Below are 19,650 nucleotides of genomic sequence, written 5' to 3'. Positions count from 1 at the left end.
GCGCTGCTCCCCCTGCTGCCCGCCGCTCCCCGCTGCAGAGCGGGCATCCCTCCCGCTGGATCCGCATCCCGCGGGATGCGCGCCCGCTCCCGGCCGCGCTGGACCGGCGCATCCCGCGCTGGGGCGGGCGGGGCGCGGCTGAGGCCGGGCTCGGCTCCTGGCAGAGCCCGCCCCGGGCCCGCCCCGGCCCGCCCCGCCCGGCGCCGGGCAGCCCGGCAGTGTGGCGAGGCGGGCGGGCAGCGCTCCGCTCCCGGTGCCGCTGCCGATCCCGCTGCCGCCATGCCGCCGCCCCGCCGCCTCTCCCCCCTCCTCCTCCTCCTCCTCTCCTTCTTCCTCCCCGCGCTGCTGCTCCGCCGGGCGCTGGCCGCCGCAGGTAAGGGGGGGGCGCGCAAGTTTGGGGGGCTGTGGGGTGGGCAATATCCCCCAAAAAAAGTTCACTGCGGGCGAGGTGCCCGGCCTCGGGACGCCGAGTTGGTGGGGTTTTTTAGTTTGGTTTTATTTTTTTCCTAATGTAAAGGTTGAGGGGTTGGCGGCGGGGGGGAATGCTCCCGGGAGGATGATGCTCGCGGGGGATGCGGGCTGGCAGCGCCCTCCACGCCGGGGGGATGCTCCGGTCCGGAGGGGATGATGTTCTGGGTGGGTGGGGGGCTGGCAGCGCTCCCCGCTCCGGGGGGATGCTCCGGGGGGATTCGGGCTGGCAGCGCTCGCCGCTCCGGGGGGATTCGGGCTGGCAGCGCTCGCCGCTCCAGGGGTGATGCTCCGCGGGGATACGGGCTGGCAGCGCTCCCCGATCCGGGGGGGATGCTCCAGGGCATGCGGGCTGCCAGCGCCGCTCCCTGCTCGCCTGGCCGTGCCGCTTCCTTATATTTTTCTCTCTCTCTCTGTATTTATACATATATATATATTTATTTTTCTTGGCAAAAGCAAAACAAACCCAGCCCTGTTTGTAGTAGCTCCGGCTGTGATTCCCCGGCGGGTCAAATAAGTAACTATTCAGCCTGGATTTTTTTTTTTTTTTTTTTTTTTTCTTAAATTATTACTATTAAACCGGCGTTTTTATAAGCTGAGCGATCGATGGCCGGGCAGCCGAGTGGTCTTTTCCTACGGCTGTTCAAAGTTTCCTGTGCTCAGCCCAATCTTGTGATTGAGATGCGCTTAAATCCAGCCCTTCCGTTAAATCCCTGCCACAGACAAGAACCAGAGGCGCATCTCTCCTGCTGCCCTCTCTCGTTAGGACTCCTGCGGTCAAACTCAGCCTTCCCGCTGTGTATTCCCACTCCACAACTCACGGACATCCTCAGCACCTCGGGACTTTGTCCTTTGTCATCCTCCGGCGGTGGCCAAAGCAAAGCCGCCCGTGTTTATTCTCTGGGTGTAAAACGATGTGCTCGAGCACAGAGCTCTGGAGGGGAGCCCCGTAAAGTTTGATGGCGTTTTTGGAGGCTGGGAGGGACCAGAACCGTGTTGGGCAAGGTCATCCCGGCGGGAATTCGGGATCTCTCGCTCCCCGCAGCCCCTCGGGGACGCGTCGCGAAGCACAGATCGCTCTTGTTAAGGAGTTGAAAGCGTCTCCTGACAAGCTGATTTTCTAGGAAAATGAACCAAGCCTTCTTTTCTGAAGCGTAATTAAGGTGACGAGGAATTTTAGGGAGGGAGCCTAATTAGATTAATATTTTTTCCGCCTCCGCCACACAAAGATCCAGTGTATTTCGGCAAATGGGAAACAGGAATGGCACTATTGACTTACCCAGGGGCCTGGACGTTGCTGCAGCAGCGTCCTCCAGCCAGGAGAAACTCTCCCTCCTCGGTGGGAAGGGAGAGGTTTGAGAGCTGGCAACTGGTGTCCCGCTTGGCTGGGAGCGATGCCGGAGGGATGGGCAGCTCGGCACGGCGTGGGATGCCGGGTTTTGGGAAGGCTGGATTAGCCAGGCTGGATTAGCCAGGCTGGATTAGCCAGGCTGCTATGGGTTAGGGTTTAGCCGTGGCCAAGCTTTCCCTGGATGCAGAGGGGAGCTGGAGGGGGGGATATTGCTGTGTTCATGCCTGGCTCTGTCCTCTTATTTTTGCGTGCACCAAGTTCATGCAGGGGGTTGGAATAAAACTGGGAGGGAGGGAGGGAGGGAGGGAATGAAGAAGAAAAAAAAAACAAGTTAAACCTGACCCAGCTGGCTCAGTTTGAGTCTGGGGAGCTCTCTCAAGGCACGCTGGTGTAGGTACGTGTGCGTATAATAAAGTTTTTAGCTGGAGAGCTGTAATTAGTGTTTCTTCAGGAGCCTTGTGTAGAGGTGGCATGTGACGCTGCAGAGGAGGGAGCCGAGATGGGTGCTCAGCCCCGGTGATCATCCACTCCCTTCCCCGTCCTTGCCTGGTTTTTAGGGAGAGGCATCACCCAGAAAACAATTTTCTCTTTTAATAGCAAAGAATGTGTGTGTTGTTTGTGTCGGGTTTTGCAGCGCGGGGGTAGAGGGCTTGTTTTGGGTGGGGGTTTGAAACCCTGGAAGCGTCTGGACCGCTCATCCATCCCCAGCAGCGCTGCTGGGGGAACCCAGCGTGTCCCTGAGCCTGGGGGGCTGCTCTCCAGGCTTCACCCTGCTCCCGGGTGTGCTCCTCTGGCTGGGAAAACAGCTGGGTGGGAGGATTTGGAGCTTGCTTTGAGGGTCTTTCCCCGCGGGGCTGCACGGAGGCTGCAGGAGGGCGGCTGAAATCCGGAGGGTGATGCTGGAGGTGGGGACTCGGCTGACAAAGGTGTTTATGGACAGCGTGACGCTGCCATCCTGGCAAAGGAACAGCCTTCCACCCTGCTGCCCTGCCTCCAGCAGGAAGAGACCCCGGGACAGAGGGATGGAGGGGGGGATGGCAGCGCCGCTGTCCCCCAGCAGCATGGGTGGCAGGAGGCTGCCTGCCTGCTGCTGCCATCCTGAGCAGATGGCCGGGGAAAAGAAGCTCCAAGACCTGTTGCCTGTCAAATCCTGCCCTTTGGAAGTGCAGGCTGGAGGACAGGGCTGTGTGGAAGGAGCTGCCACGGGGTGTTTTTGTCTCCTTCTCCTTCAGCTCCGTCGTGGAGCCCTCTCTCTCTTGGAAGCGGGCGCTCTCTGTGCGTGGTAGCAGCAGAGCGAAACACCGGAACAACAACAAAAAGAGGAGAGAAATGGAAAAACACTACTTTAGAGAGGGCAGAGCCGCTTGGAAATGGTAGTTGTGGGGGGCAGGGAGGAAATCCAGCTTGCATTTTCTCTGCTTGGAAACCAGAAGCTGACCCTGTAAGGAGCTTGGAGGGTTCAGCTGTGTCCTTCATCCCTGTACGGTCCCGTGGGTCCCTTTGGTGCTGGTTCCCTGTTCTAGTTGAACAGGAATTATATATAGAAAAATATCTAAAAGCCAGGTCTGTATTTTGGGTCAGTGAAGTGAGCCAAGAGGCTGTGAGGAGCTCTGTTCTCCTTCCATTTCTAGCAGTGCCATCCCCACGGCTTTCTCCCTCCCGACGTGTTTGCGGCCAGCGGGATCATCCTGGCAGCCCTGTGGGGTTTTGGGAGAGCCCTGAGCTGGGCTTTGCTGGGCAAAGCCAGGCTGGCAGGCCAGTGCCAGGCCAGGAATGTTGTGAGGTGAGGACAGAGAGGGCTGTGTGGAGTCTGAGGGGTTCATTACGGCAGATGTTGGTGCCATAAAGCCACAGGTTCCTGCTCTTTCCTATTCATTTATATCTTCCTGGCTCTAGCCACGCCAATGAGAGTGAAAACATTTTCTGGAGCAAGGTGGGGGGGTTGTGGGGGGAGATAAATCATCAGCCCATTCCTTCTGCCCCCTCCTGCCATCCCACCCATGCGTGTCACCGTGGGAAGGGGGCATTAACAGGGGTGCAAGGGATGCCTGGGCTGCCATCAGCTCCTCCATGGCATTTGAAGGCCCACTGGCTCCAACTCTGGTTTTCCATAATCTGCAGAGCTGCAATTTGCTGTAATCAGTTGTATTGTGCAAGCCACCCCTGCCTGTGAGTCAGAGCACGGTGGCACCGAGCTGACACAGCCCCGGCCCTTGGGATGCTGGGCTCTGTGCAGGGGATCCCTGTCTGGAGCCTTTACTCCTCCTGGAAGTGCTGGAGGCCAGGTTGGATTGGGTCCTGCTCCAGTGGAAGGTGTCCCTGCCCGTGGCATGAGATGAGCTGTAAGGTCCCTTCCAACCCAAACCAGTCTGTGACTCCCTTCTGTTCACCTGGGGCTGAAGGGAGTTATCCTGGGTTGGGTAATCCCTCCCTGGCTCTGCCAGAGCTCAGGACCTTCAGGAAGCCTCGTGTGAGCTGCATCTCTGACAAGCAGAGCCTTTGTGGTGTCCCAAGAGCAGTGAAGCAGCAGCTTCTGGGTGATGTTTCTCCTCACACGAGCCTGGAGAAAATCCTGTATGATTGTGGGGCTGGGAATTGCAGAGCTTTGGCTTGTGAGAGGCAGGAAAGGCCGGGAGAGCCGCTCTGATGGCTGCTTTCACACCCACCGTCTCTCAGTGGGAGCCAGGAGCCCCTTGCTGGATGCAGCAGCCTCCCTAACACTCCCTAAATCCTCCCTATCCCCGCAGCCCTGCAGGTTTGGCTTGGATTTTCACCGTCCAGGCAGATGTGGAGTGTGGGTTTGCTTGCAGCCTCACGCTGGTCTCCCTGCATGAAGAGTGATGCTGCTCCTGAGGGTCCCAGCTGGGCTGTGAGATAAAGCAGCTCTGCTCCTGTTGGGGGGCAAAGAGCCCAGGCAGAGCCAGAAGGCAAGCAAAGCATCCCAAAAGGCTGCACAGAGTATTATTTTTGAAGCCTCCTGGTTTTTCTGAGGCCTGACTCACGGCACAGGAATGCGCTGGGCTGGCAGCCCCAGACCTGCTCCTCAGCGAGGGGAAGAGCTGCCTCCTCCTCCTTCTCCTCCTCCTCCTCCTCCTCCTCCTCCTCCTCCTCCTCCTCCTCCTCTTCCTCCTCCTCCTCCAGAGCCCGTTCCCCATCCCAAACCGCTGGTAGCAGCCACATGTTTGCTGAGCTTGGATTTTTAGGGGATTTTTATTTTTTTTTTTCATCCCCTCTCCTCTTTGCTTTTTTATATTTTATTTATTTATTTATTTTAAGGGGCTCAAGCCCCGTTTCTTTTTAATTTTTTTTATTTTTATTTTTATTGGGCTCAGCACCTCTGCTGAGGGAAAAGGCAGAGCAAGCCCTGAGATCAAACACCAGCCAGGCTGGGAAAGGCTGGGTGAAGCCACGCTGGAAAAGGAGGAAAGGGAAGGGAAGCAGGAATTATTTAGCATGGGGCTTGCTCCAGCGTGTCCTGCACTCTGCCTTTAATCTCCTGCGAGTCCCTCCCTGCCACAGCCCGGCCCTGCTCGGGTCTCCTCTGCTCCCTCCTGCCTTGGGTGGCTTCTCCCCCTCTTAGGGAGGCTGTTCCCAGTTCCAGAGGGCTCTCCCAGACCCTCACGGGTGTGATGGAGCTGGGTTAGGTTTATGAAGAGCCTGGGCCTCTTCCCCTGAGCGGTGTGAGTGGGGAGTGTTGAGGCTGTGAGCTTTAAACCAAACTCGTCATGTTGGGGCTGTACCTGGGGTAAATCTGCCCAAGGGATGAGTTTGGCTCCCCGTGTTTCTGCAGGCTTCCTCCGTGGAGAAATTCAGGTGGGGAAAGGGAAGAGGCCTGGAAGCAAAGCAAGGCTCATGCAGAGTGTCCTACAGCCTGAGAGGCAAAAAATGTGTTTGCCTTGTGTGTGAGCTCTGCTTCCCACCTTTCCACGGGCTGTGCCAGGCCCCTTCCCTTGCCTGCCCAGCTGGAGCATCCCTGGAGGCCTCGGTGTCTTCTCTCCCCCTGTTCCAGCCCCTCTCTCCTGGGGATTGATGGCCAGGTTCTCACTCCTTCAGGTGCTGGGAAACATCCCCTTCTCAGCTAATTCCTTCCTGCAGGGAGGAGGAATCTCCAGGTCCCAAACCTTGGGAATGGCTGTGAAGCCACGAGGGGCATGAGCATGGGGATGGCAGACATAGCAGTGGCACTGGAGTCCCAAAACTGCACTGTGACCAATGGCACTTGTGTTTATCCAAGTGAAATAAATACAAATCAGGATCCCACTGTCTGCCATGCATGGCTTGGTCCGGGTGGACGTGGCTGATGCAGTCCCCCAGCATTTAAAAATCAAATGGTTTTGGGTTGTTTTCCCCCTTTGGCTTTGCTTGCTGTGTAAGTTTAAGGCAGTGCTGGTGTGTTGTGTTGTTTGTTGTCGTTTTTTATACCCTGGGAGATGAAGGGCACGAGTTGAGACACTTATTACTTATATTATTACTGAAGAGTAATAACATGCCTGGTTATACAAGAAGAAAAGTAAGCAGAGCTGTTGTCTCCTGGAATTCAAGGTCTGGGTTCTCCCTTTCTCCAGGCAAGCAGGTCCCTTCAGGAAAGGAAGAAGACCCTGTGGATTTGGGGAGCACTTTCGTGGGGCTCTCCTGTGGCCCCACAAGTCTGTAATACACAGAGCTGCCCAGCTTATTCCCACCTCTTCTGGGAATAGCAAAGGAGGAGGAAAAGGGGCTGGTTTGTACCACAAGGGATCCCTTCCCAGCTGGAATGCCCAGGGCTGTGAGCACAGGCTGTCAGTCACTACAAGCCCCTGGTGGAGACAGACACAAAAGTCAGATCCCAGCATCACTCCCGCTTCCGGGGGGTCCATAAAGACCCCGTGAATAACCTTTGCTGCTCCCCTCCTTCACAAGTGTGAGAGCTGAGGGATTGTTTCCCTTTGAAAGAGCGTGGAAAATCTCATTTTGAGCCGTTTAATGCGTGTTAGATCCATCTGCCTGCCTCTCGAGTGGGTGGCCACGGCAGGAGGAGAGCGAGCAGGACATCCCAGTGCAGATGGGTGGGATGGTGCTGGGGGCAGCAGCTGGGGATCCGTGCAGGTGGATAGGGTGGAATGTGGGCACCTCCATGGAGGTGGAGAAATGCAGAACTGATGTTGCCACACGTGGCGTCGTTTTTGGGTGCTCTGCCTTGTCCTAGGGATGAGTTTCAGCACAGCTTGGTGCTTTGAACCGAAGGCTGTCCAGGTGCAGGTAAAACACGAAAATGTTTTTGGGAAATGGGGAGTGCTCCTCCCTGGAAGGATGCTCCTCCCCGCCAGGCATCCCTTCCCTGTTGGAGCTCTATGGAGACAGATGTGGTGGCTCTTAAATGATGGGGGGTGAGGGCACAGCTGAGGTGAGAGCAGGGTTCCCTGCACCCAGACATTGTCCCCCTGTTGCTTTGGGAGTTTTTCCTTTCCTGGAGTGCCTCTCATCCCTGGGAGCTGCCGCTGGCATGGAAGTGACCCCTGCTCGCCTCCTCGCCACTCAAGCAGCACTCAAACGCCTCTGCAGGTCCCATTTCACCGCTCAGACAAGGAGCAGCTCGGGCTGCCCACCTCGGGCTGGGCTCCTGGGTGTCCCTGAAGCTCCTGGGACAGCAGCAGGATGGAGGGACGGGATGTTTCCAGCCCAAACCAGGCTTCCCGGCGGGGTGGCTTGCGGAGGCGGGAGGCTATTAAAAGGGTTGTGTTGCACTGTACAGCGTGGGAGTTTTCCTTAAGCAGGAGCTTGTGGAGCCCAGAAATTCCTCGGGACAGATTTCAGTGGGAGAAGGGACACGCCTGCTGTCAGCAGTGTCCTCGGTGCTTTCTAGGCTGCGAGGTTTGGGGCACACATGAGGACATCCACAGCAGTGGCTGAAGGCAGCGAGGTGAAGACTTTGTTTTGCTGACCCTCCCGTGGAGTCTGGTGCTGTCTGGGAAGCTGTAATTCCTCCTGACTGCTGGCTGGGAGCAGTCGGGATGCAGGACAATCCCAGGGCCAGCAAGGTGCTGCTCGGTCAAGGGTCGGACTCAGTGACCCTGGAGGTGTTTTTTAACTCTCATGATTCATAACCAGGACTTTGGAGGGTTTTATGGAGATGGATGAACCGAAGCTCTTCCACGGGCTCTGCCTCCCTGCTGTCTTCAGGGGGTCTTGTGGGCAAGGGCTGCTCTCCCCCCGCCATGAGCCGTCGCCATCCTACGCCATCACCCGGCTGCGTTATTGGCTCCATCTGTTTGGGTTGGCTTGGAGAACAGAAGGGAGGGTGTTTTCCAGCAGCCAGAGAGTGGTTGCTATTTAAAACAACCGAAAAACGCGGTCTGCTGCTTGCTTTTCATCCCTGGAGCCGAGCAAGCGTCCCCACCCTCACCTGGAGGGGCATCTCTGAGGGCTTTGCAGGGCCCTGCCAGCGAAGGTAGTAATTAGTGCTGGTCATGAGGGTGGATCCTGCAATGTGGCCCTGCTGTCTGCCGTGGTCTGGCCTGGGGCCACTGCTGCTGCCCAGGTGTGGGATCCCAGCACCTCCTTCCACCCCTGTTTACCCCAAACAGGCTGGGGGTGCAGCCTTGGCCTCCCCACTGCCACCGCTGCTTTGGCAGCTGCTGGATGGTGCAGCGGTGTTCCTGCACTGGAATATTACTTTTGAAGGTTCTTCTTTCCCCCCCTTTGACAGATGTGAAATGTAGAGACAGGCTTAAAATGAAAGCATGGCTCCCAGAGTCCAATTACACAGCAATTAAAAGTAATCAGTGGTCTGGGTCGCTGTGCTGGAGACGGGGGTTCGTGGGAGGGTTTTTTTTCTCTTCCAGCTTATCTTGGAGAAGCTTAAATGTCCTGTCTCTTCTGCTGTCTGGGCCCTGGCTGGGGGGCATCTTCACAGAGTGGGTCGAGCATTGCTGGAAATCCAAATTAGGCTGGGATTAAGCTGTTCCTGGTGGTCCCAGCTCCTCGCCGGGGCTGCGGCATCCCTACGCTGCTCCATGGGGTTTCCCATGAGTCCCATCAGTCTGTGTTTTGGGGAGAAGGAAGCATCTGGTGACGTGGCCCCCGTTGTCACTGCTGGGGCCACTCTGGGCTGGAAAGAAGGAGAGGTGGCATTTGGGGCTCCCCTGCCAGGTCCATCCCAGAGCCTCCCGCGGGCCTGCGCTTCGCCCTGTCCTCCCCTCAGTCTTCAGGAGGAGATGCTGACTCAGTGGTGGAAGCAGGTTTTCCTGCAGGATGTCTGATTCCCCTTGTGCATCGTTTTGGCTGCTTTTCTGCAGTCAGAGCCTTGCAAATGCCTCCTTCTGCGCTCCAGCATCGGCGCTAACGGGATTTGTTACAGGAGAGGGGATTTGGCCGTGGAGCTGTTCGGGTGACTGGGATCCTGAGTGTGATGAAGTGGGGTGTGGGCTGCCAAGGGCTATAAAACTGTTTTCCTCCCCTTTTTCGTTCCCTCTTTCTTTTTCTTTTCTTTTTTTTTTTAATTTCCATCATGTGCTTAATGGTTTGCTACTGGTGAATGACTAGGTTTGGATTTCAGGACTTAGGAATTCGTGGCTAATCCCTGTCCTGGGTTGTGGATCCTTTGGATACCCTGATAAACATAAAATCTATATCATACTTATGTGTGTATATATAGATGAAACAAAGCATCAAGGCACATATTTCACCTTTCTAAAATTTATAGACCAAGATTAAAAAAAAAAAGCTGGCTGTGCCCAAAGCTGGAAAAGCAAGATCCAAAAGCCGGGAGGAGGGCTGGGTTTTGCTCGGGCTGAGCAGTGACTAACCAGAGCTGAGCTTTTAAAACAAATGCTTGGGATAAACTGGTTATGCAAACCGGGGCGAATTGGGCAGGTTCCTTTGTAGTTTATAGCAAAACCCCAGGAGTCTGGGGCGTGTTGGGGCCGGTCCTGCCGGGGATGGAAAAACCCACGCGCCGGCTTTGCGGATGGGGTCGCAGCCGAAGCGGGAAGGATCCTGAGGGATAAAGAGCAGGGCAAGCCACAGGTTACTGCAGAGCCTCCTCTGTTCAGCTAAAACCTCGAGTAACACCGATCCTAAACACAGAACGGGTCAAAAATAGATGAATAGATGGCTTTTCTTCTTTTTTTTTTTTTTCCCCATTTTGGAAGTGTGGTTTTTAATACCTGCTAAGAGGAATCCGCACCGTGCTCGGCTCCAAGAAGCTGTCGGGCTCGCTGGTCCTGTGCTGCCGAAAATACAGCAATTCAGAGGATTTGGGGTTTATTTTTTTGGCCTCGGGAGGCTGCTGTGGGACACGCAGGCGCGCCAGCAATGCTCGGCATGCCTTGGGAAGGCAGCCGGGCTCGCAGACCACAGGGCTTCTGGTTTCCATCACAGCCACCACTGTTTTGGCCAGGGGCATCTGTCTGTCCATCCATCCATCCATCCATCCATCCATCCATCCATCCATCCATCCATCCCACAGCCCTCCCAGGCTCCACAGAGCTCCTCTCCAGTGCGGTGCTTTGAGGACAGTGGGAGGAAGAAGGGGGTTGGAGGGCCCTGGTGGATTTTTAACTCCACCCAGCCCCGTGGGCTGGGAGAAGGTGATGCCTGGATTTTTTGGTAAGGCAGAGTAATGCTCCATAAGAATCCACTTCCTGCTGGATCAGGCTTCTGGGCTGAACAAAGACCGGCTCAGGCTGCCACAGTCATTTTGAGGGGGAAAAGCCTGGCTGGTGGATGAAGCAGAAAATTAGATGAGAACTGCCTAACGGGAAAAGAAAAGATGATTTTTTCACGCAGAGAGGGGAAAAGACGAGGTGAAGTTGCTGCTTAACCCTGAACATCCTCTGAGCACTGCTGGAACCGTTTGGCATTCCTGCATCCCAAAGGATGCTGTTCCTGGCTTTTGCAGAGGGAGGAGGTTGGATGTGGGACCCCAGTGGTCCCGGGCTGGCTGGGGAAGGAAACACTTCCCTTGCAGAGCGAGTTCTGGTTGTGCTGCTCCCCCCTCTTTTCCATCTCCACATCACCATGACACGGTGGCTCTGTTTCCCTCAGTATTTATGGCCTGGCTGGGAGGGGACGCAGCAGATCCAGCTGGGTTGTAAATGACCCCTGCACGAAACAGCAAAGCCCACTTAGCGGGGTTTTACTGCAGCCTCCTCTCCTTCCCTTGGAGAGGCATGGGAAGGGCTGCCGGCACCATTCCTGGCTCCCAGAGAAAAAGGGCTGGGGTTTGTGTGCCACGGGGAGGCGGGGGAAGGAGTCTGTGGAAAGTTTAGGGGGGAGAATGCAAACCATATGTTTCACCGAGGGTCGAGTTGCAGAGCTGAAGCCAGCAGGGAAGCCAAAGGAGCCGGAATCCTGCACTTTGGCCGGGCTTTGCATCCCGGTAGGTGTGTGTGGGGGGATCCAGCGTGGCCTGCTGAAGGATGATTTTGTGAAATAAACCCTCCCTAAAAGACTATTTGGGTCCCTTGCCTGGCATTCTGCTGTCCTGTGTGTTTAGGACTGGGATCCAGGGCTGTTTCCAAGCCTTGGGGTTCCTCTAAATAAACAACAGGGGTGCTGGGAAGAGGCTTCTCTGGGTTGTCCTGAGTTCACGGCGTTTGCAAGTTTGATAGGAAGTCAAAAGAAGAAATTTTTGCCAGAAAGGGAGTGTCTGCAGCTCGCTGGAAAAGCAAGGCTGATGTGCCCTGCGCCATGGCTCTCCTTGTGGTCTCTTTCCAGCTACAGAGAGGAAAGTCAGAGGGAAAAGTGGAAAAAGTTATGTGCAGGCAGCTTGTGGAGCTGTGCAGGCATCAGACCTGAGCGACCTGAGCTGCGTGAAAGTGCTTTTAAAAAGAGCCCCAAGAGCAGGAGAAGCGCCGAGGTCTCTCCCAGCAAACTTTTTTTAGCTGGGAGACATCTTTTGTTCCCTAAACTAAAGGCATGGAGACAATATCTGATTCCCAGGCTGGCTCCACGGAGCTGTTTGCAACCTGTCAGCTTGGAAACCATCTGCTCTCAGCCCGTGGGGACTGTGCTGTATGTGGGACACGGGGGGAGGGAGGCACTGCCGTGACCCCCTGGGATCCAGCCCCTCTGGACCACCTTGTCCCCTGCCCCAAGAGGAGCTCCTGTGCCTAAAACACCAAAAATCCCCACGGATTTATCTTTGGGCTTGCTGGATTATTCGTTTCTTTTTGTTGCTTGTTTGTTTGTTTGGTGGGGGGGTGGGGATGTGGGTTCTTTTTTTAGCTCCATTTCCTTAAAAAAAAAAAAAAAATCCAGACTTTTTTTTTTCCCCCCTAGCTGTCGTGCTGTTTGTATGTCTGCATCTCCCTCCCTCTGACTCAGAAGTAGATGTCTTGTAATTAAGTGCCTGCCTGATTAGGAAATTAGCAATAAAGTTTTTATCTAGGCTGGTTGGCCGGTGAGAGGGATCTATTAATATCCCACTAAAAAACAAAAAAACAAAAACCAAAACCAAAAACCCCAAAACATCAACAGCATAACACTTGCCACCTACTATTGGGGAACACACGAATGCCATGTGGGATGGAGTATTTGGAGCAGCAGATCCATAGGAAAACAGGCTTTGCTCTGCTGCTTAGGGGAGCACGGTGTACCAGCAGAGATGGGGCACCTGGAAATAAGTGAAGGATGGAGGAAAATGCTGGGAAAAACCTTAGGCAAGGTGAGGGAAGTGCTGAAGGCAGCTCTCAGGGCATGGCAGAAGGCTCTTGTTGGTGGGTGACCTGTTTGGGATGGAAGGGGAAGCAGGAGGGAGAAGAGCATCCCACTCCTGGGGCAGCGGGGAGAGGCGCTTCCTTCTCGCTCTGGAAGAAATCACTTGGTGTGTTGGATGTGGGGCATTGATATCAGCCACGGGGTCTGAGGGCTGGAGGAGTTTGGGTTATCCTAGACTCCTGGGCCAGGATTATCCTGCAGCTTTGGCTTTCCGTGGTTTTGGGGAGCAGCAGTTCCTGGCCCCTCAGAAATTGGAGCACCAAGGGGGAAGGATGGCGGGGGGAAGAGCATCTTCTGCTGGGAGGGTTTCAGCTGCTCCTGCAGGTGCTCAGGGTGTCCCCAGGGTTTGATCTGGCTGGTGTTTGTCCTTGGGCAGTGCCACAGTAAACCTGGCTCTCACCTCACTGGTTTGTCCCTGAGCTGCCCAGGAGAAGCTTTAATCCAAGGGGAGCTGAACCTGAGGGAGGTCACCTGGGTGGTGAAAGGAGTCCTTGTCCTATTGCAGGGTCCCCTGGGTTGTAAAACACTTTATTTGCAGAGACAGGCTCTTAATGCAGCACAGGAGAAGGCTTGGAAAACCAGGAAGAGGTTCTCAGGGAGCTGGAAATGAGAACGTGGAGCTAGGAAAGCTGAAGTGAGCTTTCTTCCAGCACCAGGATGTTTATTCCAGATAATGCAGAGGGATGGCATCTCTTTTAATTTAAAAAAAAAAAAAGAAAAGAAAAGAAAAGCAACCTCTATTTTGAGACTGCTGAGAAAGTGACTGCCCCTTGTGATGTTTCACAGCTGAGATCATTTCTGGCTGAGTGAATCCACTCTGGAGGTTTTAGGCTCGATGTGTATGGGTGAGCTCAGAATCTGAATTGTTACGGGGTGCAGGAAGGGGGTTAAATCTCAGTCACTTTGGACCAAAAAGTACAATAAAGCTGTGAAGGTGCATCAGTGAAGAGAAGACTTGCATTTGCTTTTGGGGTGAATCGTGATCTGGAGCTGCTCTGCTGTAAGACAAGAAACGAGTGCTTGTCAAGAGCACCTCAGCAAAAGCTGGAAGGAATTGCTTTCCTTTTCAGAAATAGGTAATGGACATCGTTTGGGGAGACACCGAATTTCACAAGCCCTTATTCAGGACCAGATTCAGTCCCTTCCCTGTACTGCAGACTTTGGGAGAAGAAATTGAGTCGGAGGCAAAGCAGGCTGCCTGTGGGAGGGGCTGAGGCTCGGAGCAGGGCTTTAATTTCGGCGGCGCAGCAGTGTAATAGTGTTGTTTGTAAGCTTCTCTTGCCACATGAAAGCAACGTTGCATTATCCTGGTTGGCCCTAAAAGCAGGGAAGCAGCCAGAAGAGGCCTGATTACAGAGCAGCAGCTTTTTCTTCCCATCACTACAAAAGAATAGACAATAGAAACCAGGATCCGGTTTTAGCTCCAGTAATGCAATGCCCTCCTTCTGGTGGTCATGTCACATGCTGCCTGAGTAATTCCCATCCTTGTTTTGCCTGGAAAACCAGCCTTGAAGGGAGGGAAGGAGGGAGGAAGGAATGGCTTGGGCTGGATGATGCTGGTGCCCAGCTGGGGTTGGACCATGCCTGTGGCCACCTTTGGGGAGGGTGGTGGCCTTCAACCTCTGTAGGGGCAGCTGGTGGGCTGCTGGTTTTTGGGTCACCAGTGTTGGAGTCTGAGGCACAGAGTGTGCCCTTATCTCTGATACCTTGCTCTGACGTCCAAGAAAACACTGAATTTCATATAACATCCTGAAAACAACTGTTAAAGTTAAATAGAAAAGCTAAAGTGTGTGTAGATTGGAGAGTTTTCTTAAATCACTGGGTGAAAAAGTTAAAGTTTAGAGTATAAGCTAGTTTAGAGAGCAGAAGACAAGATGGAGGGTTTAAGGTGGTGTCTCTTTTCCTTCTTCTTTCTTCTTCATTTTCTTCTTCTAGAGGTTTTTGAGTAATAGTGATTGGATAGAGAATGCCACAGCCCAGCACACAGGTGATGGGTCATTAAGAAAAATAATTTACATGTCTGTTGTTAATTAAGTAAGAATAAGTATAAAGATAAAAGAACTGTGTGGTTCAAAGCCATTTTGTGCTTATCAAGCTGAAGTGAGCCATTCCATGGTGAGTTGAACTTGTGCAAAAAGGTCTGGGGGAGACCTGCCAAGTATTTTGGTAACATCCTAATAAACAGGAGAAACAAGATCCTAACGAGCTTTGGAGTTTTCTTCAGGCCCAGAGAACTGAGATAAACGGAGCTCCCCGTGAAGGAGTATCCCGAAGGAGCTCGGCTCAGAGGAGCTGAGAAATCCATTTCAACAAGAGCAGCATAAAGCAATGAACAAAGTTACAACCAGCCCTAGGGATGGGGGGTGGTCTGGAGCCTGGGGTGTGCTCAGAGGGCTGAGCCTGAGGTGCTGGAATAGGAACTTGCAAAAGCAGCTGTGTGGTTGCTCCTTGCTCCTGCCACAAGCTTCCCATCCACGTAGGAGGGGGGCTAAGTTGTCAAAAACATGGATTTACTATTTATTTTTTCCCCCCCTCAAGCTTCCAGCTTATTTGGTGTTGTTGGCTGCCCCAGGTTGGGTGATCCATGTGGGATTTAAGAGGTGAGTGGAGAGCAGGGGGTTGCTGAGGAGAACGGGGACCCCTGTGTTGTCATCTCCATCACTGTGGAGAAAATTCCAGTGGAGATAATTTATTTAAAGTAGCTGCAGGTCACAGCTGGCTCGATTTGCGCCCTGGCATTCCCAAAGATTCCCGGGTGGGAAAGAGGTGGAGAGGGAAACCCACAGCAGAAACCTCCCAGCTCTTTGTGCCAGGGACAAAGGGCTGGTTTGGAGTTACAGGGAAGAAAAGGAGCTGTGTCTGCGGAGGGAAAGGTGTTGTAAGATGGGTATTGGGACAGAGCAGGGGAGCCAAATGAGGCCAGAATGAGAAAATACATTGTTGAGGATGATTGAGGATGCTGGCCCTGGGGAAATCTTTCACCAGCCTGGTGGTGCTAGGGATGCTGATTTTCTCACTTCTCTGCAGCTTCAAACATGCAGGAGACAAACTGTCCCTGGACACCTGTGTGGCAGGAGGTGGGTGCCCTCCACCAGCATCATCCCCTCAGGGTGTGTGCTGGGGATGCCACCGAGCCCCAGAGCTGCTGCTACTCCCCAGCCTTGGGGTTTTAACCCCATTTCCCCCTCCACACTCAGTTTGCAGTCAGGGGCACCTTTTATTGCACCTTTTTTGTGCCCAAGACTAATGGTTCAGCCTGAATATGTTATCAGAGCAGTGCCTGATAAGTTTTCTGCCTCGAAGCCCTGGGGAAGCGCTTGTTCGGGGCCACTGCAATAGATTTTCCTCCTCTTTCCCAGCTGCCTAAAAATGGTGTGATTTTTTTTACTTACTCCTTAAACTGAGCATTATTACTTTAATCAGTGGGAAGAAAAATGCAGGGCCCAGCCAGTGTTGTCCATAAAGGCTCGCAATGCCTCCTCCCGCTCTCATAAATCCATAAATGGTTGGCAGGACCTGCTCTTAGGAAAGAATGAACCCCTGATTACTCAGATGGGCTGGGACAGTGTGAGGAAGGTGACAAGGCGAAGGGTTTGGCTGGGTGAGTGGTGGAGCTGGTGGCTCGATCTTGGACGTGGAGGTGATTGAGGGTGGTGCTGAGGAGGGTTTTGTGTGGATGTGGAGCACTGGGGGCACCAGGACGTTGTGTTTTACAAGAGGAGGGGGATGCAGAGACCCCAGGTGAGGTTTGGAAGACAGGAGGAGGTCCCACATGCTGAGCACCAGTGGAAGTAGCATCATGTGCATTAATCCAGGAGCTGCCTGCAGCTCCCCTTTCAAGCTGAGCCAGGAGAGTCAATCCATATCTATTTAAAGCACTTCAATAAATAAAGATACTAAATAAAATCACAGCGGCCCTGCACTCTCTCCGTGCTTCTAGGATTTCCCTTTCCCCTCCCCACATTTGCTTCTGGATGCAGGAGGAGGTGAAGAAAGGGAAGGGATGGGAAGGGTCAGGAATCTTGGCTCCTGTGGGTGACCTACACCTCTCAGCAGTGCTCTGGAGCCAGACACCGACCTGGGCACCGACCTGAGGATGTGCCGAGCCCCTGCATCACCCCAAATGAGGAGAGGAGAGGGCTGATTTCACACATTTCCTCCGGGGTTTTTTATTAAAGGCACTTTTCCATGCACAGCAGAGGAGTTCCAGTGGTTGCTCTTTTCTGTGGCAGTGGGAAGCTGTCTTTGCAAGTCCCCTGTAATGCCAGTGGAAGTGCAGGTTGGGTTTTTGTTGTTGTTGTTTGGGGTTTGTTGTTTTTTTTTTTTTCCTTCCCCCCCACCCCTCCCTTGCCAAAGACTAACCAGGGAACACTTGTTGGAGGATAAAATTAAAAAGCCCGTGGTGGTTTATTTTGAGGGCAGTGTGTTTGCTTTCACTTCATGCTGGAGGGAATTGCTCTGCTGCTGTCAGCAAATAAATAAAATAAGAGCTTTGTTTTAAATTAGACTTTCTTCTGGTAGCTAATTAGGCGAGCTGATACCTGTAGTTGCATTACCTAGGCACCGACTGTACCCAGCATATTTTTGAGGCATATGGCTGCTGTCGGCAGCTTCTAAACTTCATTAGCCCCTTATTATGATTTTTTTAAAGTATCCCCTTAATTGGCTGCGAATTCCCTGGGGCTCTGATGGCATCAGGAGCGCTCCTTGAGCGGCTGCCCATGCGGCTCCTGGCAGGGATGGAGCTGCGCCTTTTGCTGTCCGCGTACCTGCGGCTCGGATTCACCGTGGGCGCTGCTGCGATGATGCTTCCCAGCCACTGAGGGCAAAGGTCTGGGTTTCCTGACGCTCGGAACAAGCACTGGAAGCAATTTTTGGGTGTTAAGAGCATCCAGGCCGGGAGGGAGCTGAGGGAGCGCCAGGCTGGAGCCATGGCTCCTGTCCCACCTGGCAGCCGGAGGAGGAGAGCCGGGAGCTTGGCTCTCCTCTCTCTCCTCTCCTTCTCCCCGCTGCTGTTGGGTGGCTGGAAGTTCCTGTCGGTCCTGTTGGTGATGGAGATCAGCCCGGGCAGCTCCCGGCTGAGCAGAGACAGCGAGGAAGGCTCTGGGGTCCCGTCCTCCTCCTCCTCCTCCTCCTCCCCTCCCGCCTGGGTCCCCAAGCTGAGCCCCGAAGGGCTTTGGGCTGTTTTGGGAGTGGCTCACAGCTCTCACCCCGCATCTTTTGGGACAGGAGGGAGGGCTGCCAGCCCGGGGGGGACCGTGGCTGTCCCGGCTGTCGCCTCGCCGCCCCCCCGGCTGCTGCCTCGGGCACTCCCAGCACCCTGACTTCACGGGGAAATGAAGCAGAGCAATTATCCCCGGGGATAATTACCGGCCCTTGCGCAAGGCAGGGGGTGCTTCCGAGCCCTCCGGCCGTGCCGGGGCTGGCACCGAGCCCCGCGCATCCCTCGGGGGTCCCCGCAGCCCCCCCAGCTCCAGCTCACTGTCGGCAGGGGCCGGGGGAGGGGGTTCTTCCTCCCCCTCCTCCTCCTCCTCCTGCTGGTCCTGGAGCTGCTGCCGGGGCAGCCCCCATCCCGCATTCCTGCTCGGGAGGAGATAAGGATCCAGTCTGGCGCCGGGGTTTCAATGCGCTCCCTGATTATCGGCAGGCGCCGGGCAGAGCCCCCGGGCAGCGATAAGTGGGGAGGGGGAGCGGGGAGGGGGCTGCCCTGCTCTGAGCAGCCCCATCACACTTAAAAGGCTTTTGCTTTATTTTACCTTATTTATTTTCTTCCTTTCTTTCTTTTCTTTCTTTCTTCTTTCTTTTTTTTAATTTCTTTTTTTTTTTCCCCCCTGTGCTCCCGGGGCCCCACCGCTGCCCAGCTGGGCTTGTGTGGGATGGAGGGGGATGAGGGAAAGGTGTCCCAAACTCAGCTGCTGGGTTTTCATAGAATGCTTTGGGTCGGAAGGGATCTTAAAGCTTCAAGGCCATGGGCAGGGACACCTTCCCCCATCCCAGGCTGCTCCAAGCCCTGTCCAGCTTGGACACTTCCAGGGATCCAGGGGCAGCCACAGCTTCTCTGGGCACCCTGTGCCAGGGCCTGCCCATCCTCCCAGGGAAGCATTTCTCCCTAATATCCAATCTAAACCTGCTCTCTGGCAGTGTGAAGCCATTCCCTTTTGTCCTGTCCCTCCGTCCCTTGTCCAAAATCTCTCTCCAGCTCTCCTGAAGCCCGTTTTGACACTGGAAGTGGCTCTGAGCTCTCCCTGGAGCCTTCTCTCTTCTCCAGGTGAGCAGCCCCAGCTCTCCCAGCCTGGCTCCAGAGCAGAGGGGCTCCAGCCCTCAGAGCAGCTCTGTGGCCTCCTCTGGACTCACTCCAGAAGCTCCAGCTCCTCCTGATGCTGGAGGCCCCAGAGCGGGACACAGCGCTGCAGGTCGGGAAAGCCATCGGAGACCACGGAATCCCGGCATTTGGGCACAAAGATGTCACCCCCAGCGCTGCTTTCCTCCCCTGGAAAGGGTGGTGGAGGGACCAACATCTGGCTGGTAGGGACCCTACCAACATCTGGCAGGGTGTGCTGGTTGTGTTGCACATCTGGGCCTTCTGCCTCCCCCACCAGCGACTTGCAGCTCTTCAGCCAAGGTCCCTTCTGGGTTTCAGGAGCTCAGGGCAGGGTCTTTATCAGCTGGGTGAGCCCTCCACGGGACAAAAGCTCTTATCATCGAGTCAGTGGCAGGGCTGTGGCATCTCTGTGTGCAATTAAACCCCATGTGTCTCCTCTCCACCGAGGAATCTGGAGGGAAGGAAGAGCCTTATCTTCCTGCTGGTGGCTGGAATGCTCTTGCAGCCCAAAGGCATTTCTCTGCTATGCTAATGCTGGGGATAAAAAAACAAAAACCCAAAAAAACCAGTGAGTTTTGCCCTCTCTTTTCACTCTTATAAATAACAGCGCAGCAAATAACAGTGCAGAATCCTGGGGAAGGGGTGTGGGGCTCGGATTTTTCTCCCTGAAGTTTTTTTCCTCCTCTAAGTGTAACTCTGGGCTGATATCCCAGGAATGTGATCCCTGGTGCTCGTAAAAACCCAGCTTCTGGCCTCCTCCTTCCTTCCCAGGCATTAAAGAGCCAGGCCTTGGGGATGAACCGGTGGGATC

General features: G+C 54.5%; 1 protein-coding gene across 2 annotated transcripts in view; it reads left to right on the top strand.

Moving 5' to 3' along the window:
• Positions 1-219: 219 nt before the first annotated feature.
• UNC5B (unc-5 netrin receptor B) overlaps positions 220-19,650 on the top strand; it is a 51,767-nt gene continuing 32,336 nt past the window's right edge. For both annotated transcript variants that reach the window (XM_058840896.1, XM_058840895.1), the window contains exon 1: positions 220-373. In XM_058840896.1, the coding sequence (XP_058696879.1) occupies positions 280-373 (94 nt within the window). In that variant the 5' untranslated portion in view covers positions 220-279. The remainder of the gene's footprint in view (positions 374-19,650) is intronic.

The sequence above is a fragment of the Poecile atricapillus genome, chromosome 6, assembly GCF_030490865.1.
Source record: "Poecile atricapillus isolate bPoeAtr1 chromosome 6, bPoeAtr1.hap1, whole genome shotgun sequence".
NCBI lineage: Eukaryota > Metazoa > Chordata > Aves > Passeriformes > Paridae > Poecile > Poecile atricapillus.
Note: the sequence above shows the minus strand (reverse complement) of the source record. Positions and strands in the feature narration are given on the sequence as shown.